Raw genomic sequence first — 21760 nt, forward strand, 5'->3', positions numbered from 1 at the left:
AGGACAAGCTACTAGACTCCAGCACCACGATGAGGTGTGAGCTTCAATCGCTGGAGGGCCTGGCCCGCACAACCAGGCGTCTCAACGCCATGTATTTCTACATGGGTGAGAACTTTTTTTTTGTTTTCGGCGCTAGTACAGCGCTGGCTCAAAACAGATTGTACCTGACCAGCGGACTAAGCCAGCTAGTCAAGTGTGCGGCTTTTTCTATATACTTGCATTCCCTGTCATCTCAAAAATGAGAGAAGGTACTCGCTTAACACCGGGTGGAGGTATAGTGGGCTCGACGGGTGCCAAGCCAACAACTTATACCTGGACGGCATTGTGCACCGTCACCACCCCCGGTGACTCCCTTATGCCCGTAGGGGGGCAGGAGCAAATTGTTTTGTATACCGAGGGGCGGCAGGGTGAGATGCACGTTTGCGGGAACGTGTCACGCTGCGCGGCTAGCTGCGGTGGCAGCCCCCGGTGGGGTAGGGTGGAAGGGGAGGGAGGTGGGTAGGTAGGTAGGTAGGTAGGGCAGAGGCAGGCAGGCAGGCAGAGAGAGAGGCAGGCAGGCAGGCAGGTCAGGTAGGTCAGGTAGGCAGGTTGATGTAGGCAAGGCAGGTATTGCTCACAAGCCCCCAGGGCTTGACATGGCCTGGGTCGACTGGGGCAGGAGGACTTATCTGATATATTAGTATTGTATACTGAGGCGGGAGTGGCAGGTGAGGTAGGCAAGATGAGGTAGATGAGGTAGGTGAGGCAGGGCAAGCAGGACAGGACAGGACAGGTTGGAGCAGGCAGGCAGGCAAGGTAGGCAAGGTGAGGTGAGGTGAGGTGAGGTAGGACAAGGCAGGGAAGGTTGAGATGGGTATGTAGGTAGGTAGGTAGGAAAGGGAAGGTAGGGCAGGGCAGGTTGAGATGGGTAGGTAGGTAGATAGGTGGGGAAGGGCAGACAGGACAGGACAGGGCAGGATAGGGCAGGATAGGGCAGGATAGGGCAGGATAGGGCAGGATAGGGCAGGATAGGGCAGGATAGGGCAGGTTGAGGCAGACAGGTGAGGTGGGTTGAGACAGGGGCAGACAGGAAAGGTGAGGTGAGGTAGATGAGGTGAAGTAGGCAGGTCGGTAGGTAGGTAGGGCAAGGCAAGGCAAGGCAGGTAGGCAAGGTGAGGTGAGGTAGGTGAGGCAGAGCAGGACAAGACAGGCAGATGAGGTAAGGTGAGGTAGGTGAGGGAGGACAGGGCAGGGCAGGACAGGGTAGGGCAGGATGAGGTAGGGCAAAGTGAGGTAGGGCAGGTTGTGGCAGGTGAGGTAGACGAGGTAGATGAGGTAGGTGAGGTAGACGAGGTAAATGAGGTAGTTTGAGGCAGGTGTGGTAGGATGTGATTCACAAGCCCCCAAGGCTTGACATGGCTTGGGTCGACTGGGGGCAGGGCGACTTACCTGAAAGCTCAGTTGCTTAGACAATGAGCCAGCAGTCGTAGACGAAGATAGAGAAGGATGAAGGGGAGAAAGAAGATAGAAGAGTTAGAAAGATAGAAGTAGGAATGGAAACGGTAGAATCAGACATGAGGAGTAGGAAAGAGAGCAGAATAGTATGAAAGGTAGGTGAATGTATGGTAGACTGGGGAGTTGTAGGAGAAGAAGTCTAGGGAGAAAAGTCCGGGGGCTCAAGGGGCAATTTATAGCCGTTGGGTGGTCACGCTGATTGACTTCATGCTTATCCTTAGACTCGTTTTATTGACTTCATATTGACCCTTAGACTTGAGGCATGACTTAATATCGAGTCACAAAGGAGTTACGGTGTTATAAATAGATCCACGATGTGGTGAGGTGTAGCCGATGTCATCCAAAAGGGAGGCAGCTAGCATCAGGAAGTTTAGACATATGACAGTATGCGGCAGCGGCACCGATTTAAAACGAACAGAACAGGTTCCTGAAAGCCTCATGTATTGTGCTTCAATCAAAATAGATACATCAAATACACAGCATCACTTCCTCAACCAGTTCTTTCCATAAGGCGGGAGCCTCTCTCTCGCTCCAAACATCCAGACTGAAATACCAAGAACTGCCAGAGTGGCCGCAGCACTCAGAACTTTGCTGCGTGAAGTTGTGTCGTTCCCTTCTCGGTCAAAAGGTGCCTTGGCAGGCGGTGATAGCTTCCTCATATTTGTTTCGGAATAAGGAGGGTATCTCGCACCCATAACCCCCTCCATCCACGTTGGTATAGCATTCGTATATGTGCGAAGATGCGAAAAAGCAAGTATTCCGTACTTTCCATGGTAGGAACCAGTACCAGAGTTCCCTACACCACCAAAGGGTGCATCAAGGGCAGCGGCATGGAGGAGACAGTCATTAAATGTCACACCGCCAGAAGCAGTCTCATCCTGAATGCGTTTCTTTTCAGACTCGACATTAGTGAAGGCGTAAAGAGCTAATGGGTGCTCAATACTGCGAGTGACAGAGATGGCGGTATCAAGGTCCGCGTCAATGATGGGCAGGATAGGGCCGAAGAGCTCTTCAGACAGAAGAGGGTCCTCAGGATTGACGTCCACGACAACGGTAGGTCCAAAGTATCGAGATTGACGATTACGAATACCGCCATAAATGATTTTGCCGGATGTTCTATCGAGAAGAGACTCGAGACGATTGAAATTACGCTCGTTGATGATGCGACTGTAGTAGTCTGGCTTGTTATCTCGACCGCCAGTGAACTCGTCAAAGTAGTGGATCAGTCTCGTCACAAAAGCTTCACGTATGCTAGGGTCAATGAGGACGTGATTTACGTTGACGCAGATCTGGAGTCCATATTAGGGCCGATGAAGTGAGTCATTCTGATTGATAAGGAGGGTCATACCTGTCCCGCATTCGAAAACTTAGCCCAAGCAATGTGTTTCGCTGCGAGATCGATATTCGCAGATGGGGCAACAATGGCAGGCCCTTGACCCCCGAGTTCCAAAGTGACGGGGGTCAAGTGTTTGGCAGCAGCAGCATAGATGATCTTGGCCACGTTTGCAGAACCGGTGTAGAAGATGTGATCGAACCGAGTTTCAAGAATATGCTTCATTTCCGACGGCCCTGCACTGACACAAGTAATAGCGTCGCGATCCAAGTACATGGGGATGATCTCCATCAGGAGATCCTGAGAGGCTTGTGCAACGTCGGATGGCTTCAGGACCACCGCACAGCCAGCGGCAATAGCAGCGACCAAGGGTTGTAAGGTCAGTATGAAAGGGAAGTTCCAGGCGCCAATAATCAATGACACGCCCAATGGCTCTTGACGGACTACAGTGCCGCCCAAGAAGTTGATGGGATCCCATCTTGTGGGCTTCTCATCCTTTGTCCATTCGTCAAGCTTGTCAAGGGTACGCAGAATGTCATTTTGAAGACCCGTGATTTCCCCCAGCATAGCCTCCAGAGGATGCTTGTTCAAGTCGACACGAAGGGCATCAAAGATGCGGTCCTTGTTGTCCTCGACCATCCACCAAGCTCTCTTCAGCTGATGGCGTCTCCAATCTTTGCTCTTGGTGCGACCCGAGGTGAAGGCGGCTCGGACGCTGGCATATGCCTATCCCTTGTTAGCCAGGATGGATATTGGCACGGTCGCAAACGGATGAATTAGCTTGCCTGGTCAAACTCTGCCTCGGTGGTAAAAGCCATGGTACTGTTGTTGTGATGCTTGTTGATTCTAAATAAAGAATGCAGAAACTGCGTTTGAGTTGTGGCTTCTTCTATCCATGGGAAAGCTCGAAAGGTGGAGCAGCGATCGCTCCGATCGGGAATCAGCAAGGATGGAATGGAACTGATTGCCGCTAACCCGTGACACCCCCGCTTATACTCAAAAGCAAAACTGCCGAATTCACTCCTCCTTTACTCGAATCACATGCTACTATCAGAGACGATTTGATTGATGATTGGATACTAATCTATGCCTTATTGATATATACTCGAGCCTTCTCAGCATCCTCTGTCTCACCCTCCATCTCGGTAACCTTGGCTCCAATACTTCCGGTGCGGTCTGATTCCCAGTCTATGCTCATCCGTTAGCTTACTTGTAACACTCACTAAGTTGGGGCAATCCGTCTTAGAGCCAATCTTTAGTACATACCAGCAAACTTGCGCGCAGGGATGCGCCGCTGCCACATATCTTCCAGCTCCTCCAGTGAGCGTCCGGTGAGTTCGGGAAGGAAGAAGTATCCGCAAGCCACCCCCACGGCTGCAAGGGAGCCATAGATAAAGCCAACCTTAGACTGGAGATCAGCATACGGGGCGTCGAGTAGGTAGGGAAGAGAGTAGGAGACTGCAAAGTCGCAAACAATCCGGATAAGCCAGGCAACAACCGAGGTCTTGTCGCGGAGTCGCAGATGGGGAGTTTCTGCGCCCGTAATGACAGAACTGTGAGTGTAAATATAGTCAGCGCATGCCTTATCAACGGAATTTGAGGCTAGTCGCGGTAAGGGGGACATACATAGACCCGAAAGACATGATGTAAAACAGCCCGTACATCATGAGCACTCCACAAACTCCACGCTTTTTGTCATCGGTTATGGTGCCTGTCCCTAGCCCACCACAGATCATGAGTAGGGCGGTGGTCATGGTACCGCCGATCAGATATATGGGCCGTCTTCCAGTTGTGTCAACTAAGGAGAAGGTAACTAGAGGGCCAATGGTCGAGATGCCTCGGGATCCTAGCGTGAAGGCGAAAGGATTCATGACTTTTAGGGATTTGACGAACAGACTGCCATACTGACTGACGAAGGATTGTCCAGTCAATTGATTGAAAGCCGCAGTCATGACTGCAATCATTGTCCGTCTCTGGGAGATGTCAGTACCATCGCACGTAGGTCAGGGCATGTACGGGAAGAAATGACTTACTCGGTTGGTTCCCTGGAGAAGTTCAGCCCAGGAGCCTTTCGTCTGCGCATTTGCCTCGACAGCTGCTTGCAAAAACGCCACTTCACCAGCAACATCTATATCATTCCCCTTATTAAGGTATTCAAGCTGCTTCGTCGCCGCATGGATCTTGTTCTTCCGGACAAGCCACCGAGGGCTCTCTGGGACAAGCCAACTGCAAAGCAGGATGAAGCAGGGGAACGTCCACATCACACCGATCGGGATTTTCCAAGCAGCGTTCCCTTCCAACTCGGCCGTTTTATACGTGATGATAGCACAAATAAACGAGCCAAACATGTGGGCAAATACGTATACCACCACTGTCGCCCCGCGAACCACAGTAGGGCAGATCTCACCGAGGAACATGGGCACAAGCCAGTCCTCCCAGCCAATGAAACATTGTACTATCATCCGTCCGGCCAGGATCTGACCGAAAGTCGTCGCGCTGTAACTGACGGAGATACCAACGATGCACATCAGCTGCATGCCTATAAAGCAGATTCGACGTCCATAGTATTCTCCAATCGCCCATCCGATGAATGTACCAGCTACTTTTGCAGGCAGGCCAAGAGAATTGAGGAAGGCCAAATGCTGAGTGCTGAATCCATACTCCCCAGTAGAGCTATTGTAGGTGCCGAACTGCTTCTCGAAAGCTTGGAGAAGTCAACAAAGAACTTGTATGCAAAGAAGAAGACGGGTGGATCGCAATTCTTACAGTCCATTGTCTGAATAGTCGAGTAAACAGCATCATCAAAGCCATAGCTAAAAACACTAGTGGCAATGATAGTGTATGCTATCAACATATTCCAGGTGAAAGCATGACGCATATTTTGTAAGTTCTTCAAGCTCGCCATCTTCTCGTTCAAAGTGCAGTGAACCCTAAGAAACCGATTATAACTTAGCAGAACTCAAAGGTGCCTTCGGCTCAGATGAGCCACGAGAGGATCGTGAATTCTTTGCCCACTATACATAAACCCAGCCATCTCGCGCTCTCGGACTTTCTTTATAGTAATTCTTGAGGTATCGCGACATTCTGGGGCGATGTTGCCATATCGCTCTAGAGACGTCTTGAGGGGAGTGGCGCTCTCTGTCCTGTTCCATGAATCCTACGCTAAATGACCGACAGCCGTAGCCTGACCGAGTACCGGACGCTAAAGTTATTATCCATCACACAGTGGAGAGAATGGTAAGAAATCAATGGAGGTGGATGAAGCCATCGTGCGGAGTGATGATACCATCGCTAATTGTCCCGTCCAAGCGTTAGCGGCTGAGCTAACAATCATGTTGTTTGAAACGCCCCAATAACATCACCTGTCTCCTTCAACATATCGTCAACGTAGTGGAGAATTGAACGATATGTGCGTATGTTTATCAGATAACTATAAAGCTATCAAGCACCTCATGGGAGTCATGTGTGTGGTTGCATCAAGCCCCAGAAATCCCATCCTCACCACACCACCACGATGACCGCACCTAAACGCCCGAACTTCCTCATCATCGTCGCCGATGATCTTGGCTTCAGCGATACCTCTCCCTTCGGGGGAGAAATCGACACACCCAATCTGCACCGTTTAGCAATGGAAGGCATCCGCATGACAGACTTCCACACTGCGGCTTCCTGCTCACCCACCCGGGCGATGCTCCTCTCAGGCACAGATGCGCACATCGCAGGACTGGGCGTCATGGCAGAGAGAAGAAACCGATTCCCCCACATCTTCGACGGTAAATCCGGATACGAAGGCTACTTGAACTACAAAGTGGCAGCCCTGCCCGAGATCCTACAAGACAACGGCTACTTCACCTGCATGTCTGGGAAATGGTACACCAACCCTACCCTACCATACCTCCACCTCCCAACAAACATCACATCACATCACTAACCAAACAACCAACCAACACAGGCACCTAGGCCTAACCAAAGACGTAGCACCCTGCTCCCGCGGGTTCACCAAAAACTTCACCTTCCTCCCCGGCGCCGGCAACCACTACAACCACGAGCCCCAACTCTACGACACGACCGAAAAGCCCCGAGTCATCATCAAGGGCGACAAACAAAACCTCTGGATGCGCGACGACCAATTCCTCAACGGCGACACCGACCTCCCCAACGACTTCTACTCCTCCAACACATTCACCTCCAACCTCCTCTCCATCCTCCAAAACCGCACGCCCGAACAATCCTCCCAACCCTTCTTCGCCTACCTCCCCTTCACAGCCCCCCACTGGCCCCTCCAAGCACCCCCGGAAACCATCAAAAAATACCACGGCCAATACGCCGACGGGCCCCTCGCCCTCCGCACCCGCCGTCTCCACAGCCTAATCAAGAACGGTCTCGTCCCCGCAGACGTCGACCCAGCACCCATCATCACCCTCGGCACAACCCCATGGGACGACCTCCCCGCGGACGAAAAAGCAAAATCCTCCCGCGCCATGGAAATCTACGCCGCAATGGTCGATCTCCTCGACGTGAACATCGGGCGCGTGCGAGAATACCTCGAATCCATAGACGAATGGGACAATACCTTCGTGGTATTCATGTCCGATAACGGCGCAGAGGGGCAGCTCCTCGAAGCCATTCCCGTCCTAGCGGGCGCTACTTTGGGAGATGTCATTGACAAATACTACGATAACTCGCTCGAGAACTTGGGGAACTATGACTCCTTCATCTGGTACGGTCCCCAATGGGCCTCGGCGGCTACTGCACCCTGTCGTGCGCTCAAGTCCTACACTACAGAAGGCGGTATCAGATGTCCGTGTATCGTTCGCTACCCACCCCTAACAAACACTGGTATGGCCCCAGGGTCCATCACCAATACCTTCACCACAGTCATGGACATTCTCCCCACGGTGCTCGATCTAGCGGGAATCAATCTTCCCGGGACGACATTCCGCGGGAGGGAAGTAGCCCCTGTGCGGGGACATTCCTGGCGGCCGTTGTTGGAATCCAAGGGTGGTGATGATGTGGATATCTACCATGCGGATGTGGTGGGGTGGGAGCAGTTGGGGATTGCGGCGGTCAGGGTGGGGAAGTGGAAAGCGCTGTATTTGCCGCCGCCGAGGGGAGAGGGGAAGTGGGAGTTGTACGATCTGGAGAGGGATTTGGGGGAGGTGGATGATCTTGCGGAGAAAATGCCGGAGAAGTTGGCGGAGATGGTGGCGCATTATGAGAGGTATTTTCAGGAGTCTGGGATGTTTGATTCGTATTCGGTGTTTCAGGAGGAGTTGAAGAGGAAGGGGGTGGGGAGGGCTTGGTGAATAATGATTAGATTTAGATTTTTTGGGAATGGTGTTTGATGATGGTGAGTCTGATTTTCGTTGGATTGTTCGGTTAAATTATCGAAGGTCTTTTGTGTCTTCAGGGTGAATATTTTGTTCATTGTGGGATTGTCTGGTTATGTCTATTCTTCACTGTTATTATGTTCGTACGTGGTTTATCTGTACAGGTGGGATATCATACAATCTAAACACCATCTTATCCCGTCTAGGCATACATGCATCCGCTGTGGTGAACTCCAACCAGAATATATGACAGAAATAAAGAAATAGAGTGGTACAAGGAAATTGCGAGACATAAACCACCCAGCCTTTTCGTGTACGTGTTTCCGGCGTGTCTACCGTCCCTCGTAAGACTCATTGCTGGTGGATACTGCACGTCTTCCCCATCCACTAAACAGTCCGCCACCATTTGATGCTGGCTCTGTTGGTGCCTTCGCAATGGATGGTGGCCTGCCCAGGAATGAATGTCGTCCTTCGGGGATAATTCCGTTCCGGGCCATGACCTTCCGCATCGAGTCCAGTTTGCCTTTGACTTCTTCAAGTTCCTGACGCGCGACTGCTTCTGCCGTTTTTGCATTGACAAGTTCAAGCAGTAGGGATTCCTCCGCTGCCGGTTTGTTGTTCTCAGTAGCAAGGACGGATTGCAGTCCCAGGCTGCTGGATCGTTTGGTAAACGTGGTCGAATTTGTAGTACTCTTTTGGCTTTTTTGCGAATTGGTGCGGACGAGTTTCAGTTCTCGGAGACCGGTGCTGGTGTAGCCTTCGCTGGTATCGCTGGTTGGGGAGCCGTAGGTTTCGGACGGCGCCGTGTCAGAATTCCTAGTCTTGGTTTTGACCGTGCGTAGCTCCCGGACCATTCGCTCTAGCCGCTGGCGCTCACGGTAGCTGTCCTGAATACGGCCTCGCGCTTCACGGAGTTGTTCTCGAAGGGATGCGTTTTCTTTCTCGTGCTCATCAATCCGACGCGTCAAGCTCTTGCATCGGTTTGATTCCAGTTCATGCATCTCCTTGTACCGATTGAGGTCGTCACGCAGTTGGTGCTTGGTTTGGTCGGTCGAGACGACCCTGTGTGTTTCGACCATGGCGAATCTCGCGTCGGCTTTGTGGACTAGGTCCATGGGTGGCTCTTCGGATGTCTCTTTGATGTATTGCAGCATTGACTTGGCAAGGACTTGGTCTTCCTCGCGCTCCTCCCGTTCTTGCTGCAGTTCTCGCGTGAGGTCGGCATGTTGGCGTTGAAGGTCGCTGAGGGCCATGAGGAGATCCTCGATTTGCGTGTGGAGGTCGCGATCCTTGTGCTGTGATATGGCTGATTTTGCACGTGGCTTTTGTACGTCTGTCGACAATTCCGTCGGCGCAGTGCTGGCGTCCGAGGCTGACTCCACAGAATTGAGGGTTGATGTCATGCTCTGTTTGGATGTTGACCGCCGGATGCTGGCCAGATTGGACGCGCTTGCACTGTTGGGATTGAGACTGATGGACTTGACGGAATTGTGTGAGTTAGATCCAGCCCAGAGCCGCCCGAGGAATCGAGAAGCTGCCGCCTGCATCTGGGGGAACGAGATGCCGGTTGGAACTCCCTGTGATTGGTTATAGCTAGCTTCCAGAGCCTGGAGGCTTTCCTTTGTGACAAGCGACGTGAGAGACACAAAGTCGTTCACGAAGTCATCTGCATGGCAGGCATACCTATAGGAATTAGATCAATTCGTAATTCGTTTGGCTGATAACTTACGTGTCCCACAGACTCCTCGAAAGCAACAGTTGCATGACATCTTCGAATTCTGCGCATGCCATAATCTTCTTCTCATTCCGCGTCATCAGAGAGAGAGCAACTCGCATCAATGTCTCACAGGCACCCTCCAGGAAGATAACGTCGTAGATACGTAGAAGCATGGGCAGCGGGCACGCGACTGCGAAGAAGGACAAGAACCATTGCGATACGTAGACGGGTTCAACATGCAGCATCTCAAGGTGTGCGAACAAGCCAGGTCGCAGGCGAGCCAACAAATTCTGGAATTGGTAGACGCGAAGATGAAGCCCGGAGAGATCAGGCAGGTAGCAGGTCCGCAAGTCGTAATGGTCCATCAGCCTAAGCACGGGTTAGCTCCGAAGTGCACGCTGCAGTTTGCTTGTATACATACCTAACGAGTACGCAGAACGCCTCCGCATCCGTCATGTGCATCAGCAAGGGACCAACGACAAAGCCCAATCCCTGGCAGTAGCCGATCTTCGTGTCGTACAGACTGAAGCATTTCAGCACCCGTGCGAGCATCTGCTGCCCCTCCCCGTTAGGATCCCGGAACATCTCCACATTGGGAAAGCTACGGCCAATATCTTTGCCGATGAGCCCTTCGTAGGGACTCGTCTCGCCACACAATCGCTGGTATTCCGCCAACAATGTGTTATCCCGGGCGCCCGCCAAGCTGGGCCACACCACACCACGCAGTGGTGGCGGAACACCGCTTCGGATTTTGTTCGAGGTCAAAGTAGGTAGTCTCTGGGCTGTTTGGGGATAATCTGCGACCAGCGCTGCCCAGAATTCGAGTTCAGTCATTGGCGGTGGAGGCAGTTGGGAGTAGCGTAGTGATGAACGGGGGTCCTCGTCGATCAGTCGCTTGATCTGGTGCAAGGACTGCGAACGAGACGGTCGGGTGACTCGCTGCGCATGCGACTTGCTGGCCAGAGCCGACTTGGGATTCGTCGCAAGAGCGTTGTTTTCCTGCTCCAATCGCGCTAAGAGAAGGGCAGTCGACTGGTACACGTTAACTGCTGCATCTTGAATCTCTCGGACTAGTATTACGCACCTCATCCGATCCTTCACAACGGGGTTCCTGCTCTTCTGTCTTTTCCAGCTCCTCCCAATCCACTGCATCGCTCCGGTCCCGCTCCTCGCTACTGCGGGACCGTATCGAGGTAGCATCACCATTATTGGAGCTTTGTTCTAGGTCCGTCTCTGCTAGTTCCTGGGTCGGGGTTGTCCTGGATTCCTCCTCGTCGTCGCTCGAGTGCTCCCGGGTCGGAGATGTCACGTCGACAGGGGTTTGAGGGATGTTGAGAGATCGCCAGTCGGGTTGGGTGTGTTCAGAATTGGAGGTCAATGGCACGGTGACCATTGAGTCGGTATCGTGGGACCCAGTGTTGACGGAGTCCGAATGGACGTGGGAGGGGGAGCGATCGGCGTTCTCCATGGTCATTGCGTTTGATTGGGCTGTGATGTTGAATGCCGGTGTCAAAGGCGCATTCCTCGGGAAGATCGAGATGTTAGGGGTGGGTGTCAGGGTGTCAGTGTTGAAGGGCGACGGAGGGGTTAAGCCAGCAGCCAGACACGATAAGGAGGGCGGACAGTCGAGGGAGGGGCTGTCAATAACGACAGCATATCTCTCCGGCGCAGAAGGGGGGGGACTCGATGGCAAGTACCAGGGCGTGGAATTGAGGGGCCAGAGAGAAAGAAGAATAACGAGCAGAGGCAAGGGAAGGAAACGGCGGTGATTTTGGATTCCAAGGCCAAATGGGGGGGGAAAGGGATCAGGAGCGTCGCGAGTATTATTAGCGTTTGGCGACGGTTAGTCCCCGACACTAACAATTGCCATTAACCTGTCAGGTTCCCTCCTTCTGAGTCCTTCAGGGGCACACTTGTCGGCGGGCCACTCACCTCCCCCCATTTCTTCTCGCCCCGTCGATCGATTTTCAATAATCATCCCAGACTACTGTCCAATCTACAGCTTATGACTGCCATACACTTTGGCTTTCCATTACACTGTATAACATACCGCTGCGGCAACATTCTTTGGAATTACGTAGATTCTCCTCACAATGTAGAGTTGCTTATCACCGTCTGATCCAACTGGAGCCATTCTCCACGGACTGCGAACCGTGGAATTCCCTGATCGACCCGGGCTGCCCTCCTTCTCTCCCGCGGGTGATTTCTCGAAGGGTCGAATGTCTACACTAGTGATGCCAGCGCAATATCCCATGGCCCTACCGTCGTTTCGCTCGGGGCCGGTCGATCCACGACCCCATCTGGTGCAGTATTTTTATCGGCCGGTGCACTTTGATCCACTAGAGACGGGCTCGAGGAGGGGTCACGGAGGGGCTAGATGGGACGTTGGACCTTTGGACCGCAAATCGCAAGGCTAAATCGTCGTAGCTGGCTTATCTGTGAAGAGATCTCGAGGAGTCAGTGTCGGAGTAACCGCCCCTTCGACAGCATCTGGCCAGTGGTGAGAGAAGGATGCTGTTGTGGTGAGATGGGGGCCCCTGACTCCTGTTTGAAAACATTACATGACCAGTTTCATCTGGTTCAAGTCGTGTTTGGCTTCTGTTAATTGGTCAGATGGTATGTCTTGGCTACGTTTATTGGCTGATTTTAGACCCACTGTGAAACTTACCGTTCCGGGTCAACACTTAGCCTTCCGCCGGGCTTCTAGAAGGCCGCCCGAAGGAGAGGAAAGTGAAGGAAACTTGATTGAGTCAGTTGAATAGCTGACATTGTAGTTATTCTTTATTGATTTGCAGATACTATTGATGCTCTAGAATCTTGATAGATCTGGAAGAGGCTTATTCATAGTCACTACAGGGCAGTATTATTAAGTCACCCAAAGGATTTAACTATCATAAGAGTACTATCATCAGTAGTAGATGGTGCAGATTGAATATATATTTCTCATCTTGTGGTACCAGCGTGCCCAACACTCGTCTATCACATCGACACTGTAAAGTAATACTACTAGTGACAGTAGTGAGCACTAACGTGTTACTGGAAGAAATTTCTACTTTATACCCGTAGAGGTAATCAAATTTAATGAAGGAGGTTCTATCAACACAAATCGAAGTCATTGGGGAGTGTGTCGGTCTACTGAGGGTCCCCTATTCATTACCTTCAGTGTCCGAGGCGACCGCCACAACATGGGTGGCAGCTGTCAGAGTGAGTGAATCGAATTTCTTCACAGCAGAAAGGGGCTGAAAAGCAATCGCATGGCATCCCTTGTTCACTGCATATTATGTAGGTCTTTGTGCTAAGAATAACCTTGCCCGGTGTTAGTGACTTCTTTATGCTGTTGATGAGTCCCCCTCCCCCGCGCCGGCCTTGCATGTTTTGGTCGTGCCTTCCGCTTTGGGCCCGTGTGTTTGGAGATTTCCTCTTTGAGCCACTTCAGCGCCACTTCAGCAGCGGCCCGATGTTGATCCGAGGGCGGTCAGCGGCCAGAACTGTTTCTCTGCCGCAGCGCAGCGTCGCATTGAGCGCGTCAACAAAGACTTCGACAACAAACAACACACGGTCGACAAAAAGTAGCCTATCTGGGGAATTGGCTGCTCTCGTAACTTACTTGTCCCCTATTTCTTCTACGGCCTCGCTGGTTGCAGGTTGTTCTTTCATATATCTTTCTCTCGCTGAAATTTTCGCCCTTCCCGTCACTCCTTAGCCTCCTTTTCTTATTCGCCTCCCTTGACCTGCGCGTGCGAAGCGTTTCCCCCTCATAATGGACGATTCGATCATGGACGACTCCGTCTTCGACGACGAAGGAAGCTCCGACTTCGTTCCCGAGCCCGCTCCGGTACGTATCACTTCTCATTCAGCCTCCTTGTTTGGCCGCAGCGAGCTCATGATAACTACAGAAGCCCAAGGCCAAGGCAGCCCCCAAGAAGGCAGCTTCTAAGGCTGCGCCTAAGAAGCTCACCCAGACCACTCTCACTACGAAGACCACATCCAAGGCGGCTTCGAAAAAACGTGCCAAGCCGGATAGCGATGACGACGACAACATGGACGACGATGACGATCACATGTCCGACGACTCTGTTCTGTCGCACACCCCTCCAAAGAAGGCGAAGAAGACGGCTGGCCCCTCCAAGAAGGGTGGCGCTAAGCCTCTCGCCGATGTCGAAAATGAATCATTTGGAAAAGATGATTCCGTAGAGCCCGGAAAGTCCACCAATGCATCAGAGAAGTACCAGAAGGCAAGTATTTCCGGCGTCGCTGGGCCAAACTTGGGCTAACAATGGCTTGTATAGCTTACACAACTCGAACACATCATTAAACGTCCGGATACATACATTGGTTCCGTCGAACGCACGACACAGCAAATGTGGGTATACAGTTCAGAGTCGGAGGGAATGGAGTACCGCGAGGTCTCCTATGTGCCCGGTCTCTACAAGATCTTCGATGAGATCGTCGTCAACGCAGCCGATAATAAGCAGAATGACGAGAATATGAGCGAGATCCGCGTGACGGTCGACCGTGAGTCGGGCGTGATCAGTGTCTGGAACAATGGCCGCGGTATTCCCATTGAAATGCATGCCAAGGAAAAGATCTACGTCCCCGAACTGATCTTTGGTCATCTCCTCACCTCCTCCAACTACGACGACACGCAGCAGAAGGTCACCGGTGGTCGTAACGGTTTCGGTGCCAAGCTCTGTAACGTTTTCTCAACTGAGTTCTCCATCGAAACTCAGGACTCGTCTCAGAAGAAGAAGTACAAGCAGACATGGACGGACAACATGACCAAGATTGGCAAGGCAAAGATCACCGAGGCCAAGGGAGAAGACTACACCAAGGTCACGTTCAAGCCAGACTACGCCAAATTTAGCATGGACGGCATGGATGACGACTTCGAGGCTCTCGTCAAGCGTCGTGTGTATGACCTGGCAGGAACCGCAAAGGTGAATGTCAAGTTGAACGGCACTCGCATCCCCATCCGTGGCTTCAAGAAGTACATGGAGATGTACACCAAGGCTATTCGTAAGGAACGTGGAGATACCGGTCCCGCCCCGAAGGACGAGATCATCACCTGCAGCCCAGATCCTCGCTGGGAGGTCGGTTTCGCCGTTTCCGATGGCGCTTTCCAGCAGGTATCCTTCGTGAACTCCATTGCAACCACCTCTGGAGGTACCCACGTCAACTACATTGCCGACCAGATCTGTAACAGATTGGCCGAGCAAGTGAAAAAGAAGAACAAAAACGGAGCCACTTTGAAAACAGCCCAGATCCGAAACCACATCTTCATCTTCGTCAATGCACTGATTGTTAACCCGGCATTCACCTCCCAGACCAAGGAACAATTGACGACCAAGGCTTCTCAATTTGGTAGTAAATGTGTGCTTGATGAAGACTTCTACAAGAAGATTCTCAAGACAGCGGTCATGGAGAACATCTTGCATTTCGCCCAGCAGAAGGCCGATCAGATGCTCAAAAAGACGGACGGTGGCCGGCGCTCCCGCATGAACAACCCCAAGTTGACGGATGCCAACAAGGCCGGCACCAAGGACGGCCATCACTGCACCCTGATCCTGACAGAAGGTGACTCGGCCAAGGGTCTGGCCATGGCTGGTCGAGCGGTTGTTGGTCCGGATCTTTTTGGTGTTTTCCCGCTTCGAGGAAAATTGCTCAACGTCCGTGATGCTTCTTTCGACCAGATCTCGAAGAACCAGGAAATCCAAAATATCAAGAACTTCTTGGGTTTGCAGCACAAGAAGGAGTATACTGACACCCGCGGCCTTCGGTACGGCCATTTGATGATCATGACTGATCAGGATCACGACGGTAGTCACATCAAGGGCCTGCTAATCAACTTCCTACAAGCCCAGTTTCCTAGTTTGCTGAAGATTCCCGAGTTCTTGATTGAATTCATCACTCCCATTGTAAAGGTGTGGAAGGGTGACCCTAAAAATCCTACCAAGCAGCGTTCTTTCTTCACTATGCCCGAGTACGAGGCATGGGCGGAGGAGCACAAACATGAGCGTGGCTGGGATCACAAGTACTACAAGGGTTTGGGTACCAGTACTACTGAAGATGCCCAGGTCTACTTCCGCGACTTGGACCGTCACCTGAAGGAGTTCCACACCATGCAGGATAATGAGGCGGAGTTGATCGAGCTGGCTTTCTCCAAGAAGAAGGCTGATGAGCGTAAAGAGTGGCTGCGGCAGTTCAAGCCCGGAACTTTCCTGGATCATTCCGTTGACAAGATCTCCTATACCGACTTCATTAACAAGGAGCTCATCCTGTTCAGTATGGCGGACAATGTTCGTTCGATTCCCTCTGTTGTTGACGGTCTGAAGCCTGGTCAGCGTAAGGTTCTGTACACCTGTTTCCGTCGCAATCTGAAGAAGGACATGAAGGTCGTCGAGTTGGCTGGTCACGTCTCGGGTATGACCGCGTACCAGCACGGTGATGTTTCCTTGCAGCAAACCATTGTTGGCCTGGCGCAGACCTTTGTTGGATCTAACAACATCAACTGCCTGGAACCTAGCGGTAACTTTGGTAGTCGTCTTCAGGGTGGTTCCGACTGCGCTAGTGCGCGTTATATTTACACGCGGCTGTCCCCCTTCGCGCGCCGCGTCTTCCATGCGTCGGATGAGCCTCTGCTGACCTATAACGTCGACGATGGCAAGACTATCGAACCCGAGATTTACATGCCGGTGGTTCCCATGATCTTGATCAACGGTGCGGACGGTATCGGTACCGGTTGGAGTTCCTCTATTCCCAACTACAACCCGGAGGACGTCGTGGACAACTTGAAGCGGCTGATGGATGGCGAGGAGATCAAGCCTATGCAGCCCTGGTTCCGTGGGTTCACCGGTGAAGTCACTTCTATTGGCGGTGATCGCTACAAGTTCAGCGGTATCATCAAGGAGACTGGAGAGAAGGAGGTGGAGATCACCGAATTGCCCATCCGAACTTGGACTCAGGATTTCAAGGATAAGCTTGAAGATATCATCAAGGCGGAAAAGACACCGTCGTTCATCAAGGACTACAAGGATTACAACACGCACACCAAGGTTCACTTTGTAATCCAGATGGATGAGAAGCATCTGAAGTCTGCCGTCGAAGAAGGCTTGGAAGACAAGTTCAAGCTGACCAAGACCATCGCCACCACGAACCTGGTCGCGTTTGACCCCGAGGGTCGGATCACCAAGTATGCGACCGTGGACGACATCCTGAAGGAGTTCTTCGCAGTCCGTCTGAAGTTCTACGAGCGCCGCAAGGTAGGCATTCCCATACTACTCTCGATGCTACCGTAAAGTCTACTAACACCAAAGTTTAGCAATATCAACTCAACGAAATGCAAAAGGAGCTGGAGAAGCTCAGCAACCAGGCGCGCTTTGTGCAGATGATCATCGACGGCGAGCTGGTCGTTTCTAAAAAGAAGAAGAGCGTGCTCGTCGTGGAGCTGAAGGAGAAGGGCTTCAAGCCATTCCCCAAGGTGGCGGATGCTGCCAAGGCCGGGGAAGCTGAGCCAGCTGCTGAAGATGAGGAAGACTCTGAAGACGTCGATGATACCAACAATCTCTCCAACGCGTATGACTACCTGCTGGGTATGGCGATTTGGTCGTTAACCCAGGAGCGTGTGGAGCGCCTGCGTCGCCAGATTGGTGATAAGGAGATGGAAATCGACACCTTGATCAAGCTTTCCAAGGAAGATATCTGGAAGCGGGATCTGGAAGACTTCATCAACGAATGGCGCTTCCAGCTCGACGATGAAGCTCGTCGCATGCGTAAGGTGGCAAACATGGGTCGTCGTACCTCCTCCAAGCTGATGACAGCTGTGGGCCGTGGCGGTGCTCGCAAGCGTAAGGCTGCAAAGGATGATGACTCGGATGATGAAGACTTTGCCGCGCCGAAGAGCAAGCGCGGTCCCAAGAAGGCGGAGCCTAAGGGCACGCTCCACAGTTTCTTGAACAAGACTTCTCCGAAGCCCAAGCCTGCAGCGGACGATGATGATGAGGACGACGATGACTTTGAGATGGAGGTGATGCCGAAGAAGAACCGCGGGGCCAGCAAGCCGGCAGCGCCAGCGAAGGAAGAAGAGAAAGAGACAGGCGACTCCGATATAGAAGTCCTGCCGAAGAAGAGTCGGGCTGCACCCAAGGCTGCCTCGAAAGTCAAGGCTGAAGATACCGACACCTCTGAGGTGAAAAAGGCACCAACTAAACGGGGCCGACCGGCGGCCAAGGCCAAGGCCAAGCCAGCAGAAGACGAGATCGAGCTGGACGACGATGAGTTCATGGAAATCACCAAAGCGCAAGCTGCCGAGACTACCAAGGCTGATCCAGCGCCCAGCCGAGCGCGCAAACCGGCCAAGTACACCTTGGATGACTCGGACAGCGACAACGGGGACGACCTCCTGGGCGATGTGAGCAAGATGGTCAAGGGGATCGGCGGTACTACCGGCGGATCGACATCGGATTCCCGTCAGCTGTTCTCGGAGCGCTCTGGGGCCGGCAGCACCTCGGGATTGGCCAGCAGCTCCAAGGCCTCGAAGCAATCTCCCGATTTTGACGCCGACGAGACTGACTACAGCAAGCTAGTGCCACAGAGCTCTCCGCGTCGGTCGCTACAGGTCAAGTCCAAGGAGACCAAGACGTTAGTTGACAGCGACGAGGAGGAGGAGGAGCCAGTGAAGCCGGCCGCTACCAAGGCCAAGCCGGCGGCCCGAGGCAAGGCAGCGGCAGCAGCCAAACCGGCCGCGAAGCCACGAGGCCGGCCCAAGAAGGATGCCACCACCACTGCGGCCGCATCTGCTAAGCAGACGGCGCTGTCGCCAGCAGCCAAGGCTTACGCTTCCAAGCAGGCCAAGACGACTACCAAGAAGAAGCAGCTGGCGGATGACTTGTCGGACGACGACATTGATGCAATGGCTAATGATATCTTGGATTCTCCCGCGGCGCCTACTACCCGGCCATCGCGGCGCACGGCAACGGCCAAGAAGAAGACGTACGTGATTGATGATGACAGTGATGACTTTGGAGCCGGAGGAGATTCGGGGGATGATTTCGCAGAGGACAGCGAGTAGAAGAAGAAAGACGTGGCGAGAAGAGTACATACACTTGGACGTAACTAATTTTTATTGAGTCATTTTGTACCTACTACAACTATTCGTTTGCTACTGTTTCACCAGATATGATAATGCAGTCGAATTTCCATTTGTTAAATCCGAAGTCTTATCTCGGATGAATGTTGGAGGAAAAAAAAGAGAAGTCGGCCAGAAGTCCGAGGAAAGTGTGGCCCCAGGCTCCACTCAGGCTCCACTTTGGGGATCCACCAAATCCAAGGCTTGATTTTGAAGTCTCTTTTTTCTTTGCCTTTCGAGAATGAAAGACCCGCCGTTGAAGGTGATTGCGTCTTTCCGGACCTTAATTATCGACCGAGACTGGCCTGGCCATTATTCAGCAATGCTTTAGTTCCCGAATTTGCGTAGTTCTCTTCGTCTCCAAGGTGGTTCTCTCGTCTGTTTCTTTTTCTTTCCTTCTTCTCTTCCTGTGCATCTCCCACTGACAGACATCTCCCCTCCATGCAGGCCTATCTTCAGTACCGCCGCATTGGCCATGCCGTGCGCAAACAACTCGAAGATTTCCCGGAGTTCGCCCGACCAGGCGTCGCCAAAGATGACCTGCCGGAGGGGATCCCCGGAGACGCTCCTAACACAGGTTCACGCCGCCGTTCTAGTCCGTTGCTGCCAGGTGTGCAGCTGAAGGACGTAGTTGAAAATGATGGCACCTCCTCGGCTGTCTTGCTCGTCGACTGGGACGGTGACCATGATCCTATCAATCCGCGCAATTACAGCCGCGCCACCCGCATCGGCGCAACCCTGATGGTGTCCGCCCTGGGTTTCGCTGTCGGTGCGGCCTCATCTATCGAATCCGGCGTGCTTCCCCAGAACGCAGCAGCCTTTCACGTCAGCGACGTCGTCGCATCGCTCGCAACGGGTATGTACCTGTTGGGCTTCGCAGCAGGCTCGCTCGTCTCCGGGCCTCTATCCGAAATTCTAGGCCGCAACGCCGTCTACACCGGCTCCCTCACGCTATTCATGATCTTCGTCATGGCCTCAGGTCTAGCCCCCAATATCGGCGCCCAGCTCGCTTTCCGCTTCCTGGCTGGCATCTTCGGCTGTCCACCGCTGACCTGCGCCGGCGGTACCATCGCCGACCTCTGGAACCCCCTGGAGAAAACCCTCTTCTTCCCTCTCTACGCCATCCTTTCCTTCGGCGGACCGGTCCTTGGCCCCGTCATCGCCTCCTACATGGGCGAGGGCACCCTCTCCTGGCGCTGGACCAACTGGATCATCCTCATCCTGGCTGGCTTCATTCTGGCCCTGATTCTCCTGGTGCAGCCCGAGACCTACGGCCCCCTACTCCTGAAATGGAAGGCGCACCATCTCCGCCACCAAACGGGCGACAACCGCTACCGCTCATCGATGGATCTCCAGGAGACAGCGCTGTTCTCTCGCATTGGAACCGCCTGCATGCGACAATTCGCCCTGACCATCCACGAACCCATTATCCTGCTGATCTCGCTCTACATGACCGTCATCTACATCGTGCTCTTCACCTTCTTCGACGGATACACGTACATCTTCTCCGACGTGCACGGCCTCTCCCAGGGCCTAACCAACATCGTCTGGGTCGCCATGTACGTCGGCATCTCAATGGCCGGCCTTTTCGTTCCCGTCGTGTACGTCTGGACAAAGCGTGAATTCTCCGACGCGGCTGCATCCGCTGCTGCATCTGCAGCGGCGTCCCCCCGATCGACCAGTTCGGAAGTAGTCGCTGCCGGTCCCAACGCCAACGCCGATACCAATGAGAAACCCAACCTCGACGACCCTACTACCAACGACGACGATGACACTCAAAAACCCACCCAGCAACAGCACAAGCACGTCGCTCGTCCCGAGAACCGTCTCTGGTTCGCCATGCTCGGCGCCCCTGCTATTCCCATCGGCTTATTCTGGATGGGATGGACTGACTACGTACGTTTACTATCCCCTCCTCTCCTTATATCTATACCCCTCCACCCCCATACTAATGTAATAAAAATAGAGCACAATCTCAATCTGGTCCCCCATCATCGCCTCCACCGTCTTCGGCTTCGGCACCATCTGCGTCTTCATCTCCTCATACATGTACGTCATCGACGCATACGACATCTACGCCGCCTCTGCATTGGGCTTCATGACGGTGTCGCGCTACTGCGCGGCAGGCGGGATGACAGTCGTGGGCATCCCGTTCTATAGTAATATGGGGGTGCATTGGACGTTGACGATCCTGGGGGCGATTAGTGCCTTGATGACGCCCGTCCCGTATGTGTTTTATCGGTATGGTGTGGTTATTCGCGGGTGGAGTCGGTATGCTGTTTAATTTGATGAGTTACAGGCAGGGTAGAGATGAGAATAGTGGGCGGGGTTCAAAAAGAGTAGATGGGGTACTTACTATATAGATATAGATGTAGATATGGTGGAGGGATGGATAGATCATAGATTCATAGATAGATAGATGATAGACTATCATTAGCTAATTTAATTTTAATAATGATGATTACACACACACACACTCTCTCTCTCTCTCTCTCTCTCTCTCTCTCTCTCTCTCTCTCTGATCCAAGCTAAGCATATACTCCAACACACACACAATTAGAAGTAGCGTACCGAGTCAGATACCAACATCATCGACGCAAATAGAATTGGTACCAATTTAAACAACCCTAGCGAGGTTGATTTTGCTAGAGGTTTGAAAATGGAACGGGAGAGGGAAAGACTGAATAGTAGCAGTAGGGACTGCTTTGCTCTTACTTCTATTGGAGGGTTCTGATGTCTGGTGGTAGGTGCATGATCTAGGA

The 21760-nt window shown here is 52.7% G+C and overlaps 5 protein-coding genes across 5 annotated transcripts; 3 read left to right on the forward strand and 2 right to left on the reverse strand.

The window, feature by feature from the left end:
* Window positions 1-1845: 1845 nt before the first annotated feature.
* Window positions 1846-5732, reverse strand: BO88DRAFT_385235 (aldehyde dehydrogenase; the record flags this gene model as incomplete). The annotated part of the gene is made up of 7 exons (XM_025704733.1): window positions 1846-2783; window positions 2843-3553; window positions 3933-4015; window positions 4094-4380; window positions 4454-4800; window positions 4861-5531; window positions 5594-5732. 7 exons carry the CDS (start codon window positions 5730-5732, stop codon window positions 1977-1979), a joined length of 3045 nt encoding a protein of 1014 aa, XP_025564348.1. The 3' UTR covers window positions 1846-1976.
* A 591-nt stretch (window positions 5733-6323) lies between these two features.
* Window positions 6324-8372, forward strand: BO88DRAFT_479667 (arylsulfatase). Its single transcript, XM_025712092.1, has 2 exons — window positions 6324-6697; window positions 6780-8372. The coding sequence occupies exons 1-2, from the start codon at window positions 6342-6344 to the stop codon at window positions 8131-8133; spliced, it is 1710 nt and encodes a 569-aa protein (XP_025564349.1). The 5' UTR covers window positions 6324-6341; the 3' UTR covers window positions 8134-8372.
* BO88DRAFT_362322 (putative GTPase activating protein (Evi5)) lies at window positions 8209-11635 on the reverse strand. Its single transcript, XM_025703913.1, has 4 exons — window positions 10959-11635; window positions 10296-10906; window positions 9887-10243; window positions 8209-9840 (listed from the first exon to the last, which is right to left on the reverse strand). The coding sequence occupies exons 1-4, from the start codon at window positions 11346-11348 to the stop codon at window positions 8490-8492; spliced, it is 2709 nt and encodes a 902-aa protein (XP_025564350.1). The 5' UTR covers window positions 11349-11635; the 3' UTR covers window positions 8209-8489.
* Window positions 11636-13413: 1778 nt separating this feature from the next.
* On the forward strand, window positions 13414-19063 carry BO88DRAFT_403531 (DNA topoisomerase 2). Its single transcript, XM_025706383.1, has 4 exons — window positions 13414-13709; window positions 13771-14109; window positions 14164-17133; window positions 17193-19063. Exons 1-4 carry the CDS (start codon window positions 13635-13637, stop codon window positions 18939-18941), a joined length of 5133 nt encoding a protein of 1710 aa, XP_025564351.1. The 5' UTR covers window positions 13414-13634; the 3' UTR covers window positions 18942-19063.
* A 196-nt stretch (window positions 19064-19259) lies between these two features.
* Window positions 19260-21463, forward strand: BO88DRAFT_403532 (MFS transporter). The gene is made up of 2 exons (XM_025706384.1): window positions 19260-20894; window positions 20965-21463. Exons 1-2 carry the CDS (start codon window positions 19440-19442, stop codon window positions 21280-21282), a joined length of 1773 nt encoding a protein of 590 aa, XP_025564352.1. The 5' UTR covers window positions 19260-19439; the 3' UTR covers window positions 21283-21463.
* Window positions 21464-21760: the final 297 nt, after the last annotated feature.

This window comes from Aspergillus vadensis (assembly GCF_003184925.1).
Source record: "Aspergillus vadensis CBS 113365 unplaced genomic scaffold BO88scaffold_7, whole genome shotgun sequence".
Lineage (NCBI taxonomy): Eukaryota > Fungi > Ascomycota > Eurotiomycetes > Eurotiales > Aspergillaceae > Aspergillus > Aspergillus vadensis.